The sequence below is a fragment of the Chrysemys picta genome, chromosome 22, assembly GCF_011386835.1.
Source record: "Chrysemys picta bellii isolate R12L10 chromosome 22, ASM1138683v2, whole genome shotgun sequence".
Taxonomy (NCBI): Eukaryota; Metazoa; Chordata; order Testudines; family Emydidae; genus Chrysemys; species Chrysemys picta.
The window spans coordinates 765,007-781,572 of record NC_088812.1 but is presented as its reverse complement, the minus strand read 5'-3'; the positions used below and the strand labels follow the sequence as shown (position 1 = coordinate 781,572).

At 66.2% G+C, this 16,566-nt stretch overlaps 1 protein-coding gene across 1 annotated transcript in view; it reads right to left on the bottom strand.

The window, feature by feature from the left end:
• Nucleotides 1–7,625: 7,625 nt before the first annotated feature.
• Nucleotides 7,626–16,566, bottom strand: part of LOC101934160 (complement C3-like) — a 49,586-nt gene continuing 40,645 nt past the window's right edge. Inside the window, exons 34-41 of the mRNA XM_065575626.1 lie at nt 16,202–16,289; nt 15,741–15,827; nt 13,410–13,515; nt 12,617–12,706; nt 11,855–11,938; nt 9,865–9,948; nt 8,456–8,591; nt 7,626–7,941 (exon numbers count right to left, since the gene is read on the bottom strand). Of these exons, the coding sequence (XP_065431698.1) occupies nt 7,806–7,941; nt 8,456–8,591; nt 9,865–9,948; nt 11,855–11,938; nt 12,617–12,706; nt 13,410–13,515; nt 15,741–15,827; nt 16,202–16,289 (811 nt within the window). The 3' untranslated portion in view covers nt 7,626–7,805. The remainder of the gene's footprint in view (nt 7,942–8,455; nt 8,592–9,864; nt 9,949–11,854; nt 11,939–12,616; nt 12,707–13,409; nt 13,516–15,740; nt 15,828–16,201; nt 16,290–16,566) is intronic.

The following is a 16,566-nucleotide window of genomic DNA, read 5'->3' as shown; positions in this document are numbered from 1 at the left end:
ACCCGGGCTCCCGCCCCCAAAGCGCCCAGGGGCACCCGGGCTCCCCCCCCCCAGCGCAGGGCGCCCCGCCCCCAAAGCCCCCGGGGGGCACCCGGGCTCCCGCCCCCAAAGCGCCCAGGGGCACCTGGGCTCCCCCCCCCCAGCGCAGGGCGCCCCGCCCCCAAAGCCCCCAGGGGGCACCCGGGCTCTCCCCCCCGGCGCAGGGCACCCGCCCCCAAAACCCCCGGGGGGCACCCGGGCTCCCCCCCCGGCGCAGGGCGCCCGCCCCCAAAACCCCCGGGGGGCACCCGGGCTCCCACCCCCCAGCGCAGGGCGCCCGGCCCCCAAAGCGCCCGGGGGGCACCCGGACTCCTCCCCCGCAAGTTCAGGGTACCCGCCCCCGCCCAACTCCTAACACGGGGGCTCCACCCCCCCCCACGCACACAACCCCCCCCCGAGCCACCGGCCCGCATGGGGGCCGCCCTCGATCTGCCCCCCCCGGACATGGGACGGATGGTGGGCGCAGAGGGAGGGAAGCGGAGGCAGCACCAGGCCGGCCCCGGAGAGTGTGGCCCCCATTCCCTGCCGGGCTCTGCCCAGTGTCTGGGACCTGATGGGGGTCGGGGTGGGAGGGAGGCCACCGGCAGATTCCCCAGCCCTTCCCCTGGGCGGCTGCACCTGCCGGAGGTGGGTCACCCAGTCAGCCCCCTGCCTAGCACCGGCCGAGAGCCGCCCCCAGGCTCCGCGTCAGCCCCAGCTACTCTGGGTACAGAGGCAGATTCTCCCCCTGCGCCGTCTCTCCCGCTACTGGACAGGGAGGTGGGGCCCTTCAGAGTGAGGCCTGGGGCCCTCCTAGAGTGTTGCCTTTACTGAGTTCCTTCCCCTCCCTGAGCCTCAGTTTCCCCTCTCACCTTCCCACAGTTCGACTGTGAGCTCTTTGGGGCAGGGACTGTCTGGCCAGCGCCCTGCGCGACGGGGCCCCAGTCTTGGCCGGGGTCTGGGCAGCGCCCGGCGCGACAGGGCCTGATCTCAGCTGGGGTTTGGGCAGCACCCGGCCCGACGGGGCCCTGATCGCATCAGGCCTCTAGTAGCTGCGAGTAGAGACACCCCTGAAGCTGCCCGGGGCGGGGTCTGTAACGGGGGGGCCGAGGGGGCAAGTGAGGCGCCTCCTCACTGCCCCATCAAGTCCCAGCTCCCTCCAAAGAGCGTGGGAGCCGCTCAAGGGCCGCGAGCCCCGGGCTGTCCTGGCAGAGCAGAGAGGCCGGCAGGCGCCCGGCCTGCATGGGGGTGAAGGCTACTCTGGGGCACCCCGGGATTGAGGCTGGCGTGTTACTGTTGCGGATTGTGGGGGAGTTAGGGCCCTGCACCCCCGGCTTCCTGCGATTCACCATGACTCTCAGCCAGCCAGTAAAGCAGAAGGTTTATTTGGATGACAGGAATACAGTCCAAGACAGGTCTTGCAGGCACAGACAACAGGGCCCCCCTCAGTTAGGTCCAGCTTGGGGTCCCAGGGCATGCCGGCCCACCCCCCTTGGGGGGTCAGAGCCATCTCTGCCTCCCAGCCATCTCTCCAGCCTGCTTCCAGCACTCTGCCTTCAGCGACCCCTCCCACAGCCTTTGTTCAGTTTCCCGGGCCCCGGAGTCACCTGACCTCCAACCCCCTCCTGGGTTCTCATGTTACAAGCTCAGGTATGTTCCCTTGGGCCGGCTCCCATCCCCCGATGCAGACCATCCTAGTCACACTCCCCTGTCAGCATTCCCACACCACAGTAAGAACAGTCCCAGTTCGTCACATCTCTCCCCCCTTCGAGACCGAACTGAGCAGGGTCACTTTAGCCAGTGACCCGGGGAAGTTCGAACCTACCCCCGTTCCCATGGATGCCCCCGCATCCCTCCAGTTCCTTGGTGGGAGTTACACCAGGCCCCTTCCGTTCCACGCCCCCCCCTTAGGTCGGGGGTGCTTGATGGCACTCGCAGTTCGCATGTGGGAAGGTTTATGCGGCCTGTGCCCTTTTCCCACCCCCATACCTCTGGGGTTCCAACTGGGCTGTGGTCTTCTCCCAGCGCTCCAGTCTGGAGGTCTGTGCTTTGGGCTCTCTTGGTTTAGAGCCGCCCTTTTAACCTTGGCCACCCTCTGGAAAGGATCCTTTATGCTGGGCAAGGGTCCTAAAGCTGTTTTCCCCTTGTCCCAGGCCTTCCTCCCCCTCTGACAGGGGTCACAGGATCGGCAGTACTGTCGGACAGTAGCAAAGACCCCAGGCCAGTAAAAGCTCCGTAGCAGCCTCTGCTGGGTACGCCAGGTTCCCTGGTGCCCTGAGAGGGGAATGTCATGGGCCCGGCACAGCAGCTGGCGGCGATACTTCTGGGGTACCACCAGCTGCCTCCTGATCCCCCCTGACTCCATTTTCCCTGGGGGAGCCCATTCTCGGTACAGGAACCCCTTCTCCCACAGGAACCTTTTCCGGCCACCTCGTTCCATGGTCTGTACCGCATTGAGGTCGGCCAGGTCCCTTATTTTCCGCAAGGAGGGGTCTCTCTGTAGCTCGGCCTGGAACTCAGCAGCTGGGACAGGGATGGCCACCTGCTCTTTCTCGCCCGCTGGGTCCGAAGCTGCAGCCTCCCTGAGCCGCGTCCCTGGGCGTTCCCTCCCCACCAGGTTAGGGTCCTGCGCCTCAGGCAAGGCACCCCCCCCAAGGCCAGGGCGCAGGGCCCCTCGCCGGCTCTGACTGCGGGTCACAACCAGTGCCTTTTGGGGGTTGCTTGGCCAGTTCTCCAGGTCCCCCCCCATCAATACCTCAGTGGGCAAATACGGGTGTACCCCCACATCCTTGGGGCCCTCCTTGGCCCCCCACTTCAGGTGTACCCTTGCCACGGGCACTTTGACTGGTGTTCCGCCCACCCCCGTCAGGGTCAGGTAGGAGTTGGGCACCACCTGATCTGGGGCCACCACCTCGGGCCGGGCCAGCGTCACCTCTGCGCCCGTATCCCAGTATCCATTGACCTTCCTCCCATCCACCTCCAGGGGAACAAGGTACTCTCTCCGGAGGGACAGCCCCGCGCCCACCGTATAAACCAAAAACCCTGAGTCTGGGGCATCCAGCCCCCTAGAGGAGCTGGCCTGGGGCCCTTCTCTCTCTTGAGCAGTTGATAAGCTGCCAGCCCCTCTTGCGTGAGAAGCCTGCCCCTCGTCCGTCTGGGCCTCTACCAAGTTAACCCGGTGCGGGTTCGGTCTGCTCAGTCTGTCCTTGAGCTTGGGGCACTGGGCCCGAACGTGGCCTCTTCGGCCGCAGTAATAGCAGCTCATGTCCTGTGGGTCCCCTCGAGCCGGTCGGTTGTCCCTGATGCTGGGCCTTCCCCGTGGGAGGGGATTCCCCATATTCCCCCTTTGGGAGGTCCCAGGGTGACTCTCTCTCTGCATCGCGGCGGGCCTGTTCCTTTGGGGCTCCTCCCTGCCACCCCCTGACCGGCTCTTTACAAACTCATCAGCCAGCTGCCCGGCGTGTCGCGGGTTCTCTGGCTTTCTGTCCACCAACCACAGCCTCAGGTCGGATGGGCACCGCCCATACAGTTGCTCCAGTACCAGCAGTTTAATCAGGTCCTCCTTCGTCTGGGCCCCACCAGCCCACTTGCTGGCGTATCTTTCCATGCGGACGGCTAGTTGCAAATATGAGATCTCAGGGGTTTTATCTTGACCCCGGAACCTTTCCCGGTACATCTCAGGAGTCAGCCCAAACTCTCGTAGCAGGGCCCTTTTGAATAGTTCGTAGTCCCCTTTCTCTGCCTCTCCCAGTTGGCGGTACAATGCCACGGATTTGGGGTCCAGTAAGGGGGTAAGGACCCGGAGTCTGTCCGCGGGATCCACCCGGTGCAGCTCGCAGGCCGTCTCAAAGGCCTCCAGGAAGTCATCCATGTCCTCCCCCTCCTTGTATGGGGCCATGATGCACTTATCAAAGCTCCGTGCAGTCCTGGGTCCCCCCTCACTCACCGCAGCCGGGGGTTCGCTGCCCTTCAATCTCGCCAGTTCCAGGTCATGCTGACGCTGTCGCTCTTCATGCTGTCTCTGTCTCTCATTCTCCTCCCGTTCATGCTGTCTCTGTCTCTCTTCACGCTGATGCTGTCTCTCTTTCTCCTCCCGTTCATGCTGTCTCTGTCGTTCACGATCCTCCAGCTCTCTCAGTTTTAGCTCTTTCTCCCATTCCAGCCAATTCCGCTCCCCGGATGCCGAACGTCGCCGGGAGGATCCTCTGCTGGCCGGCGAGCTTCGCCGGGGGGACCCCCTGCTGGCCGGGGGGGTCACGGCGCCTTCGGTATTTGCTGGGCTCCTCCCCACCCTTCCCCTAGGCATAGGAAGGAGGGGTCTCGGGAAGCCCTCAGCAGCCGGCTGACCACTCCCAGCTGGGACAGACACTGGTGCCTGCGCTGCATTTGCCAGGCTGCTTCCCTGAGACACAGGGATCAGTTCATTCGCACGATCTTCCGCCTCCAGCTGGGCAATGAGCTGTTCTTTGGTGAGCCTCCCAATGCGCAGCTGCCTCTGCTTGCACAGCTCCACCAGGTCGCTCTTAAGCCGCTTGGCATACATCTTCCTGCTGGCCACTCACCGGCCTGTGTGCTCACAGCTCCCCACAGTTCCCAGGGGGACCCCTAGTGTGCCAGCCCTTCTCGAGGTCACCACCTCTCTGCCAGGGTCGAGCTGCAGACTCCTCCGCCCCTGGGACCACTCGCTGCGATCCCCCCGGGGGACCCTGTTACTGCAAAAGTCCTTCTCGCTGGTCACACACTCCCAGGGGTAATAACCGTCTCTCTCCCACTCTTCAGCGTGCCTGGTCCCCGTCAATCCCCCTTCGTTTTACTGCTCCCCAGTCACTTACTGCAGGAAGCGCCGTCCACGGGGTGCAGTAGATCCCACCGCTGCCACCAGTTGTTGCGGATTGTGGGGGAGTTAGGGCCCTGCACCCCCGGCTTCCTGCGATTCACCATGACTCTCAGCCAGCCAGTAAAGCAGAAGGTTTATTTGGATGACAGGAATACAGTCCAAGACAGGTCTTGCAGGCACAGACAACAGGGCCCCCCTCAGTTAGGTCCAGCTTGGGGTCCCAGGGCATGCCGGCCCACCCCCCTTGGGGGGTCAGAGCCATCTCTGCCTCCCAGCCATCTCTCCAGCCTGCTTCCAGCACTCTGCCTTCAGCGACCCCTCCCACAGCCTTTGTTCAGTTTCCCGGGCCCCGGAGTCACCTGACCTCCAACCCCCTCCTGGGTTCTCATGTTACAAGCTCAGGTATGTTCCCTTGGGCCGGCTCCCATCCCCCGATGCAGACCATCCTAGTCACACTCCCCTGTCAGCATTCCCACACCACAGTAAGAACAGTCCCAGTTCGTCACAGTTACGCCCCAGGTTTCACACCTACCCCCCTTTAAGAAGGCCCGGGGGAGGGGTCAGGCCTGAGGGTGGGGGTTGGCTCCTTGGACCAGGCAGGGCCTGGATCCCAGTAGAAAGCCCAGCAATTGGAGATGGAAAGGCCCAGGCAGGTCCCTGGGTCGGGGCTCTCTGGGGCCCGGTCAGGTCTCTAGGGCCCGGGCAGGTCACTGGGGTGGGGGTTCTAGGGCCCGGGCAGGTCTCTAGGGCCTGGGCAGGTCTCTGGGGTGGGGGTTCTAGGGCCCGGGCAGGTCTCTGGGGCCCGGGCAGGTCTCTGGGGTGGGGGTTCTAGGGCCCGGGCAAGTCTCTGGGTCGGGGGTGTCACATTATTGATTTGAATTGGGACCATGTGACGAAGTGGGACTGTTCTTAATGTTTCCTCTGAATACTGTGTGGGTGCCTCAGTTTCCCCTATGCATTTCTTAAATCTCTAGGTGGTGGGGAAAGGCCAGTGTGCATAAATCACTGACACTCTGTCTCCCTGGCAACAAATGGCCGGGGCCCCTTCCCCCCCTGCAAGGAAATAGCTAAAGGTGAACAAAGAGATCAGGTGACCTCCTGGCCCAGGAAAGAGACAAAGCCCAGAGGAGGAGGGGCTGGAGGGGGTTTTCAGTTGGAGCTACCTGGGGACTAGGAGTGAGGGCAGACGTGGGTGTCTGGCTCTCTGAACCCCAGAATGGACCCGGCCGAGGGGTCCCGTTCGCCGCTGCACCTACAAGCTCTGTTTTAGACCGCGTTCCTGTCATCTAATAAACCTCTGTGTTACTGGCTGGCTGAGAGTCACGTCTGACTGAGAAGTGGGGGGTGCAGAACCCTCTGGCTTCCCCAGGACCCCGCCAGGGCGGACTCGCTGTGGGAAGCGCACGGAGGGGCATATGCTGAATGCTCCCAGGAGAGACCCAGGAGGTGAAGCCGTGTGAGCGTCTTGCCCTGAAGACAGTCTGCTCCAAGAGAGGAGGCTCCCCAAAGTCCTGACTGGCTTTGTGGGGAGCAGTTCCAGAGCATCGCCCGGGGACTCCGTGACAGACCGTATAGAACATGGTTGCAACCAAAGTCCTGTAGTGGCACCAAATCTTGTATAAAGGGGGTCAAATGGGGTGTCTAAGACAAGGTTATGGTTTGCTGGTTATGATTATGCTGTCTGTATGTGTGTATCAATTTTGTAGTTGAAGTTATGAATATTGGCTCTATACTGTCTGTATTTCAAACTTGTGCTATGCTTCTGGGAGACATCCCAGAGAAGTTGGTGTTAGCTCTGCCTAGCCTGCTTGGTGGCCCATTAAGGACCATCAGCTATACAATGGACCCATTGAGAGAAGGCAAATACGCCTTGTAACTCAGCAAAGTATGCAGGGACTGGCCCATGTGACTCCAGACTCCATTTTGCTGTAATTTTCCACAGTAAGAACAAAGAGGTGTTCTTACACCTGGAAAAGACTATAAAAGGCTGATGCCTCATCTCCATTGTGTCTTCAATCTTGCTTCTTACCTCTGGAGGGACTTTGCTACAAACTGAAGCTCTGAACAAAGGACTGAATGACCCATCCCAGCCGGGGATGCTCCAGAGACTTGATTTGAACCTGCAGTTTATTCTATCGCTGCTGCAAGCCTGAACCAAGAACTTTGCCATTTCTGTGTGTCATTGATTCCATGTAACCAATTCTAGCTCTCATCTATATTTCTTCCTTTTATGAATAAACCTTTAGATTTTGGATTCTAAAGGATTGGCAACAGCGTGATTTGTGGGTAAGATCTGATTTGTATATTGACCTGGGTCTGGGGCTTGGTCCTTTGGGATCGAGAGAACCTTTTTTCTTTTATTGGGGTATTGGTTTTCATAACCATTCGTTCTCATAACGAGTGGTACTGGTGGTGATACTGGGAAACTGGAGTGTCTAAGGGAATTGCTGGTGTGACTTGTGGTTAGCCAGTGGGGTGAGACCAAAGTCCTCTTAGTCTGGCTGGTTTGGTTTGCCTTCGAGGTGGACTGCCCTGTTTTAAGCGATTTGTCCTGAATTGGCGCTCTCAGTTGGGTCCCGCCAGAACCGCATCGTTACAGGGGGTTCTAGGGCGCTGGACGTGTTGCACGTGGCTGGGCCCCCGAAGCCAGCAGCTGTTTGGCTGTTGCCTTCAGCAGGGGCCGGATGGGGGCGGCTGTTTGGGAACCCCAGGGCTCAGTGTGACGGCGTGGGGGCTGCTTGCAGGGGGGACGCAGCACGAGGGAGCCTGGTGGCTGGCGGGTCGAGCGTTTATTCTGTTTTCTCAGAGCGAGCACATTGCAGCAGCGGGTCCAGGCTTCCCGCCTGCAACCCACAGGGGAGGAGAGTCGGGGGGGGGCACCATGGTGATGGGGGATGGGGGGGTTCTTCAGGGGCCATGGCAATGGGGATGGGGGGGTGTCCTGCAGGATCTAAGTGTCACAGCCCATAAAGTGGGCGAAGTTGTCCAGAGTTTGCAGAAACGTTTTTGTTCTCCTGTCGGTTCCGGCTTCCTCCGGTCTCAGCCAGGGCATGATGAAGCTTGCCTTGCCCAGCACGTAGGTGTAGCTGGTTACAAGGAAGGGAGAAGGCGCCTGTCAGTGCCGGGGGCGCAGAACACGGGAACTGGCCCATACGCCCTGGCCCTGGCCGGGTGCCCCCCTAGCCGGGCACGGACCAGCTGAGAGATATGGGAGCCTCGGCCGGGGGCAGGGGCTGCTTTGAGCCTGGTCTGGCCGAGGGCACAGGGTAAGCCAGGCACAGCATGGAGCGGGCAGAGCGCTCAGCTCCCCATCAGCCCCGCAGGAAGCACGGGACCCCCACTGGCGCGGAGCTGGGTATGTGCTGGGGCTCCAGCACATGGAGCCAGGGCCCCTCCAGAGCTGAGCTCCAGGCCCCACGGCTTCGTGCAGCCAGTCGCCCCCAGCGCATCAATCCCTTACGGCTGCCTCGGGGCTCCTCGGCTCTGGCCAGGGTTGCCCCAGCCGGCGCTGCCCCCACGCGGCCTCCTGCTTGGGCTGGCATGGCAGGGAACAGGCAGCCCCCAGCACAGCCCCCGGCCAGCCTCAGGGAGGGGACTCACCTGTCTTTGGACTGCCAGAGATCCCACGTCCGGCCCATGACCAGGTACTGCCCCTGCTCCCGCAGGCCCAGCGCACCCTCACAGGTGGCGTGGGAGACAAACCTCCTCACTTTCCCGTTCGCCTCCGCGTCTGTGCCTGGGGGAAGGGACCGTGGGTCAGGCTAACGGGGGGCACCTCCCTGCCGGCAGGGCACTGCCCACAGCAAGGCAAAGGCACCCCCTTCCCCCTGGGCATCCGCTTCCCGGCTGGAAACCGCTCAGGACAGTGGCAAGAGCTTCTGGCATCCCTGAGGGGCCTGTGCCCCCAAGTGACCCCCCAGCTCCCGACAGGACAGATGGGGGCCGGGCCCCTGCCCGGGCTGCTCGTCAGCGCCCAGCCCCCCACCGCAGCAGGGCAGGGGAGGAACTGGCGAAATGAAACCCATTGACACTGCCGGGAAGTGTCGGGGGCTGGAGTGTATCTACCCTGGGGGGTGCGGCCAGGCAGGGGGACCCCACTAGTCCTGCAAAGCCCCACAGCAGGTTTCCACGGGGGCCAGGGCCCCACAGTTTGACTTTGAATCTGAAAGACATTTGAGCAGCACAGCGCCCCCTAGGGCCGCACTGGGACCAGCACTGCCTGGGGGGAGAGTGACCCATACTGAGCCCCCACCGCGCCCCCTGCCGAGCCCCCACCCACCCTCTGCAGCCCAGCGCCCCCTGCCGAGCCCCCACCCACCCTCTGCAGCCCAGCGCCCCCTGCCGAGCCCCCACCTGCCCCACTCCCTGCAGCGCCCCCTGCTGAGCCCCCACCTGCCCTCTGCAGCCCAGCGCCCCCTGCCGAGCCCCCAGCTGCCCCACTCCCTCCAGCGCCCCCTGCTGAGCCCCCACCTGCCCCACTCCCTGCAGCGCCCCCTGCTGAGCCCCCACCTGCCCCACTCCCTCCAGTGCCCCCTGCTGAGCCCCCCCACCCTCTGCAGCCCAGCGCCCCCTGCTGAGCCCCCACCTGCCCCACTCCCTGCAGCGCCCCCTGCTGAGCCCCCCCACCCTCTGCAGCCCAGCGCCCCCTGCTGAGCCCCCACCTGCCCCACTCCCTGCAGCGCCCCCTGCTGAGCCCCCCCCACCCTCTGCAGCCCAGCGCCCCCTGCTGAGCTCCCACCTGCCCCACTCCCTCCAGCGCCCCCTGCCGAGCCCCCACCTGCCCCACTCCCTCCAGCGCCCCCTGCTGAGCCCCCCCACCTGCCCCACTCCCTCCAGCGCCCCCTGCTGAGCCCCCACCCCGCTCCCTGTAGCGCAGGCCCCAGCTCCGCCGTGGGGCCAGCACTGGCAGAGGGGAGACCCCCGGCCGTGCCCTCCGCCGTGGTCTCTCGGGGGTCTCCGCTCGCAGCCCAGCCTGCCCGGGACGGCAGCGCGGTCCCCGCGGCGCTCACCAGACTTGATGACGTCCAGGACCTTCATGCTGTAATAGACGGTGCTGTTGTGCGGCTCCCGCTGCTCCAGCTGCACCTTGTAGACTGAGGCAGAGGAGAGGAGCCAGCGGTGAGCCCGTGTCCCAGGGGGCGAGCGGCGGAGCCAGCGCCCCCCGCTCCAGGGACCCGCCGCTCGTCTCCAGGGTCTGGCCCTGGCCCCGGCCCCGCCTCCCGCCCTGCCGCGGGGAGGGGCGGATTCAGGTGGCGCAGGGCTGAGCGGGGAAGGAGCAGGGGCCCTGGGAGGCGCCTCGCCCCAGCTGGGCCTGGCACAGGGGGGATGTTCAGCCGGGCTACGAGGGGGCCGAAGGAAGGTGTGGGGGGGGATGTTGGAGACCGCAAGGGCTGGGAGCCAGCAGATGGGTTCTGACCCGAGCCCCATCCAGCCTGGTGTCCCGGGCCCAGCACCAGCTGCGCCAGGAAGGGGCATGGCACTCCCAGGGCAGGAGGACGAGCTGCCTCCAGGAAGGTCTCGTCCTGACCCCAAGGAGTCAGAGGTTGGTTTAAGCTGGAAGCAGGAGGTTTTCTCCCCCTCCCAAGCTCTGTTTGCAGTAACTCTACTAGCCCTGCCTGCTCCTGCTCTCCACTGAACCCCTGGTCACCCTGTGCCCCTCGCTGAGCCCTTGGCCCCATCCCATCCTGTGGCAGTGAGTTCCACAGGCTAACGGCACAGCATGCCACTGGCTGGTTCGGGATTGCTGCCTTTCGACGGCATTGGCCGGCGCCTGGTCAGGTGTGACGAACTGGGGGATTTTCTAAGAGTTTTGCATGAACACTGGGTGTGCCTCAGTTTCCCTGTGAGCTGCGTGTGTAACGAGGGGGTGGGAGAAGGAGTGGGACCCCGGACAGCTGCCTGGAGATGGGGGACGCTAGCGAGCAGTGACCTGGTCACTAGGAGGCCCACCCCAGCTTGGGAGTCCCAGCCGGTTCCAGCCAGAGGGGAACAAAGGACGGATGAGAGGAGGCCCAGGCAGGTAAGAGAGAAGACAATGGACAGAGGTGGGGCCTGGGGCCGGGGATCTCAGATGCCCAGCTGGGAGCAGGGGGGCTCAGGGCTGGAGAGGGGGAGCAGGCAGAGCCCACCTGGATGCAGAGGGACTGAGATGTGCTGGGCTGAGGGAGGCCAGGCCTGAGGCCCTGAGAGTTTCCTGTGCTGTGTTCAACTCTCAATAAACCTTCCTGTGTGACGCTGGCTGAGAGTCACTCCGGTCTAGAGAACAGGGCGGGGGCGGGGGCATCGTCCCCTTTGGGGGGTGGAGGTCCCGGGGGTCCAGAGCAGGGTGTGACGGAGCAGGGAGCAGGGCGGGTTTGACCTGGGAATGGAGCCTGGGAGTTACATTGAGGTACCTGATCTGTAACCTGAGCCAGGAGCGGGGGTGCGAGAGGTGACACCACAAAGGAGAGGAGGAGCAGAGGGGAGGAGGGAGAGAGCTGCTGGAGAGTTTTGGGCTGGGTGGTGCAACGCAGGGAACCCCAAGCTGGGGTCTAAGCTCCCTGCGCTCCTCCAAGAGGACTTGATTGGGGGTCCTGGTTGTATCTACGAGCTCTGCTGTAGACTGTGTTCCTGTTGTTCAATAAACCTTCCGCTTTACTGGCTGGCTGAGAGTCACGGTGAATCGCAGGAAGCCGGGGGTACAGGGCCCTGAGTCCCCCACACTCCGCGACACAGGGGACTCCCTGAGGGGGCCCACGGCGAGAGACAGACGTGCTAAGGCTCTGAGAGGTGCGGCTCCAGGAGATGGAGTTGTTTGACCCCCGAGAAGGGCTGTCGCACCGAAGGGGGTTCCCCCCAGGGACCGCACAGGACCGGGTGCGAGCCCGAGTCCCGGGAGTCCGTGACACCTGGGAAACGTGCCGCCGGGTAATGCCCTCAGTGGTGCCAGAGCAGCGCTGAGCGCTCCCAGCCCCCTGGCGAGCCCTCCTGTCTTCCCCACAGAGCCGCCCCGGGGCTCACCGTAGTCCACGCCCGTCTCGCAGGCCTTTTCGTAGAGATAGTCCTCACTCTGGCCGCGGGGAGCGGTCATCTGAAGGCAATTGTCTGAGTGCAAGGAAAGTGGAGAGGTCAGAGGCACAGGCTGGCCGGGCTGCATGTCTGGGGAGGTCCCGGCCTGGCCGGTAGCTCACAGGAACATGGTTGGAGCGTCCCAGGTCCCACGGGGGCTCATGGGCTTGGTGTGAAGCCCAACAGACACCGTAGGGACCTGGGCGCAGTGTGCGGCTGAGCCGGTGCGTTTCCAGGCACTGCTCTGACGAGGGCCTAGTTACGAGCGAGCGTTAGCCCCAGGGAATTCTCTGCCATGCACGGGGCCTGGGCAGCGGGTAATGAGCCCGGCACAGGGCCTGGCAGTGGGTAACGAGACGGATACAGGGCCCGGCAGCGGGTAATGAGCCACGGGGCCCGGGCAGCGGGTAACGAACCCGGCACAGGGCCCGGCAGCGGGTAACGAGCCCGATACAGGACCCGGCAGCGGGTAACGAGCCCGGCACAGGGCCTGGCAGCGGGTAACGAGCCACGGGGCCCGGGCAGCGGGTAACCGCGGGGAAGTGGCCAGGCCAGCGCTCGCTGGCGGGTGACTGTCATGCTGAGCCGGTCGCTGTGGCCCGTCCCTAGCGTCCCCTTCCCAGGGTGGCTGTGTCGTGAGGAGCGGGTCGCCCCTGGGCCGGGCAGCGAGAGGAGCAGGCGACGCCACGGAGCCGGGCGCGGGCATGGCTTTACCTTCGGCGCATTTGCAGACCTCCTCCTGGCAGATCTTCCGCAGCAGCCCGCTCTCGTTCCGCATGTTGTAGAAGCGGCTGCATCGCCGGGCTGTGAGGGGAAGAGACCCAGAGGCCGTGTTCTGCCCTGACACCCACCGAGCGCCCTCCCCCCCCGCGTGCCGCACCGGCCCCTCAGCTCTCCGGGCTGGCTGAGGCCTGGGGAGAGGAGATTGACTCCATTCTCTCTCTCGCTCCGGCCTGGAGCCAGACCCCCGCCCCACCCTGCGGCCCCTCCTCCCCTAGCCCCCCCCTGCAGCCACGGGCCCCCCATCCGCCCAGCCTCTGCGCCCCTCGCCCACTGCTCTGACCCACGCACTGCCCCCTTGGGCTCCCCCTGAGCAGGGAGCAGCCAGAGACCCCCCGACCCTAACGCCAGCCTGGGTGAGCAGGGAGGGGATCCTCGGGGAGGCGCAGCCTGGGTGTCACGGCCAATCCGGCCCGTCAATCTCAGACCTCGCGCGCTCGGGGCCGGATTCGGCCCGCCGGGCACCTGAACGAGGAGCAGGTTTGCAAAGCCGCCCTGGAGCCCCCGGCGTGATTGCAGGGGCAGATTCCTAGGCCAGCTACCGGCCCTGAGCCCATGTCCCCTCCCTCCCCCCGGAGCTTCCCACCGGCACCCTCCACGGGGCACCAACGCAGCAGCACCTGGCCTCCGAGTGGCGGTGGTCCGCACGCTGCCCCCCCCCCCCCCGCCCGCGAGGCAGGGCCGGTGCCCGCGGTGCCCCTGCCTGGAGCCCCAAGGAGACGCTCACCAGGCTCGTAATACTCATAGATGGTGACCACGGCCGGCTGCAGCATCCCCAGCTCCAGACGCTGGTGAATCCGGAACCCGACTTCCGTGTCCATCTGATTGGAAATCTGCAGTGCCCAGGAACAGACCGGACGGCTCAGCCTTGGGCCCATCCAGCCTGGCCTCCCGGCTGGCCCCAGGGCACCCAGCAGCAGCCACTGGGGGATAACCTGCCCCCGTGTGCCCCATGCTGGCTGCAGCCCGGGACGCTCCAGCGTGGGGCGGTGTCACTGACAGAACTCTGCATGTGCCCCCCACAGACAGATCCAGGCCCCCTTTGGCTCTGAACCCCCCAGCGCCCAGCCAGACCCGCTCTGTCTGTACCTCGGTGCCCAGCACGCGGAGAACCCCCTCCCCTGCTCCGAGGATCAGTGCCGGGGAGAGCCCATGGGCCCAGCGGGGCTGCGGCGTGGGCAGGACATAGCCAGGGGCCAACCTCGGGGCAGCTGCGGGGCCCCCTGCTCCAGGCAACGCTGGCCTGAGCCCTGCGTGTGGGGCTGGGCCCGGCCCCCGGAAGAGGCCAGCAGGAAACACCGGGCGCTCGCCCAGGGGGCCAGGTGGCGGCCCCGATCCTGGCATTGGCTCCCGCTCTCTGACCACAGGGTGGGGTGGCGCAACAGGGCCCCTCCCGTGCGTCTCCGAGGTCAGCGCGGGTGCTACTGGCATGGGGTGAACGGCCCCGGGTCTCCGCTGCGCCCCCTGGCAGCCACGCCCTGGGCAGGCCACGCCGTATCCTCCCGTCTGCCCCCCTGGACTGCCAGACACCTCATGGGAACCCCGTTCTCTGTCAGGCTGGGGGTCCGACACCCCCCCAGTACAGCCCGCAGGGTCCCCAGAGCCCCCGGGGTGCACAGTGAGAGGCCTTGGTTGGAGCATCTCAGGGGGCAGCACATTTGTGGGGTAGGGGTCCCGCAGTGAGGGAGGAGGGGCACGGTTCCATGGGGGCGGGGGGGAGAACAGGGTCCGACACAGGGAAGGAGGAGTAGGGTCCCATGCAGGGGGGAGGGGCATGGTCCCGCAAGGGTGGGTCCCACGTTGGGGGGAGGAAGGGGCAGGTTCCCTTGCAGGGGGGAGGGGTAGAGTCCGACACAGGGAGGGAGGAGCAGGGTCCAGCACAGGGGGGGAGGGGCAGAGTCCGGGGGGAAGGGGCAGGCTTTCTGGGGGCGGAGGGGCAGGGTCCGGCGCAGGGGGGGAGGGACAGAGTCCGTGGCGGGAGGGGCAGGGTCCCTGGGGGCGGAGGGGCAGGGTCCTGTGCATGCGGCAGGGTCAGGGTCCGACACGGGGAGGGAGGGGCAGGGTCCCGGGGGGGAGGGCCAGGGTCCGGGGGGAAGGGGCAGGGTCCGGGTCTGGCGCGGGGGGAAGGGGCAGGGTCTGGTGCAGGGGGGGAGGGGCAGGGTCCGGCGCAAGGGGGGAGGGACACAGTCCGTGGCGGGAGGGGCAGGGTCCCTGGGGGCGGAGGGGCAGGGGCAGGGTCCGGCGCAGGGGGGGAGGGGCAGAGTCCGTGGCGGGAGGGGCAGGGTCCCTGGGGGCGGAGGGGCAGGGGCAGGGTCCGGCGCAGGGGGGGAGGGGCAGAGTCCGTGGCGGGAGGGGCAGGGCCCCTGGGGGCGGAGGGGCAGGGTCCTGTGCATGCGGCAGGGTCAGGGTCCGACACGGGGAGGGAGGGGTAGGGTCCCGGGGGGGAGGGCCAGGGTCCGGGGGGAAGGGGCAGGGTCCGGGTCTGGCGCGGGGGGAAGGGGCAGGGTCTGGTGCAGGGGGGGAGGGGCAGGGGCAGGGTCTGGTGCAGGGGGGGAGGGGCAGGGTCCGGCGCAGGGGGGGAGGGACACAGTCCGTGGCGGGAGGGGCAGGGTCCCTGGGGGCGGAGGGGCAGGGGCAGGGTCCGGCGCAGGGGGGGAGGGGCAGAGTCCGTGGCGGGAGGGGCAGGGTCCCCGGGGGCGGAGGGGCAGGGGCAGGGTCCGGCGCAGGGGGGGAGGGGCAGAGTCCGTGGCGGGAGGGGCAGGGCCCCTGGGGGCGGAGGGGCAGGGTCCTGTGCATGCGGCAGGGGCAGGGTCCGACACGGGGGGGGAGGGCCAGGGTCCGGGGGGAAGGGGCAGGGTCCGGCGCAGGGGGGAGGGACAGAGTCCGTGGCAGGAGGGGCAGGGTCCCTGGGGGCGGAGGGGCAGGGGCAGGGTCCGGCGCAGGGGGGGAGGGGCAGGGTCCGGCGCAGGGGGGGAGGGACAGAGTCCGTGGCGGGAGGGGCAGGGTCCCTGGGGGCGGAGGGGCAGGGGCAGGCGGGCGGCCGGGCTGGGCCCCTCACCTGGTTGAAGTAGAGGACCACGGAGTTGTTGCTGGTGCTGGCCTTGCTCTCGAAGAGGAAGATGTACTGTTCCACGGTGTTAGTGAGCTGTGGGGCCAGGCAGACACCGCTGAGCTGGGGCTCTGGGGCTGCCCTGCCCCCTCCAGCCAGCAGCACCCCCCAAGCTGCCCCCAGCTCGCAGGAGCCCGGCAGCGGGTCCGTTCCGTGGGGTGCCCCTGTCTCCACTCCCTCCCTTGCAGAGCCGTGGGGTGGGCGCTGCAGGGACCTGGGCTCTGACCCTCGGGGCTAACAGCCACACGTGGGGCCGGCGAGGGGCAGAGGTGGCAGCCGCACGCTGGCTCCCCATGGGTGGGTCTAGCCTGGCTGAGCCCCATGGCAGCCCCACAGAGCCTCAGGCCCGGGACCAGTAGCCCTCTCGCCCTGGGGCCTGGAGCCTCGGCCGGCCCGTTACTCCCAGTCACCTGCTTGAGATCGCCCAGGTCGGGCTCGAAGCCCGTCAGCAGGGAGACGTCGATGATGGTCATTGTGGCGTCCCGCTGCCCCAGGGACCTAGGGACCAGAACGCTGCCTTCAGCTCGCGGGTGCGGGCAGGGGCAGGGGCATGGGGCGTAGGGAAGGGGCAGAGCTGTCAGGGCAGGGCCCTGTGGGGCACAGGGAACAAGCAGGGGCAGGCAGGGGGCAGGGCCCATGGGGCACAGGGGAGGGGCAGGGCTGTCAGGGCAGGGCCCTGTGGGGCACAGGGAACAAGCAGGGGGCAGGCAGGGGGCAGGGCCCATGGGGCACAGGGGAGGGGTAGGGCTGGGGGGCTGGACCCACAGCGGGGGCA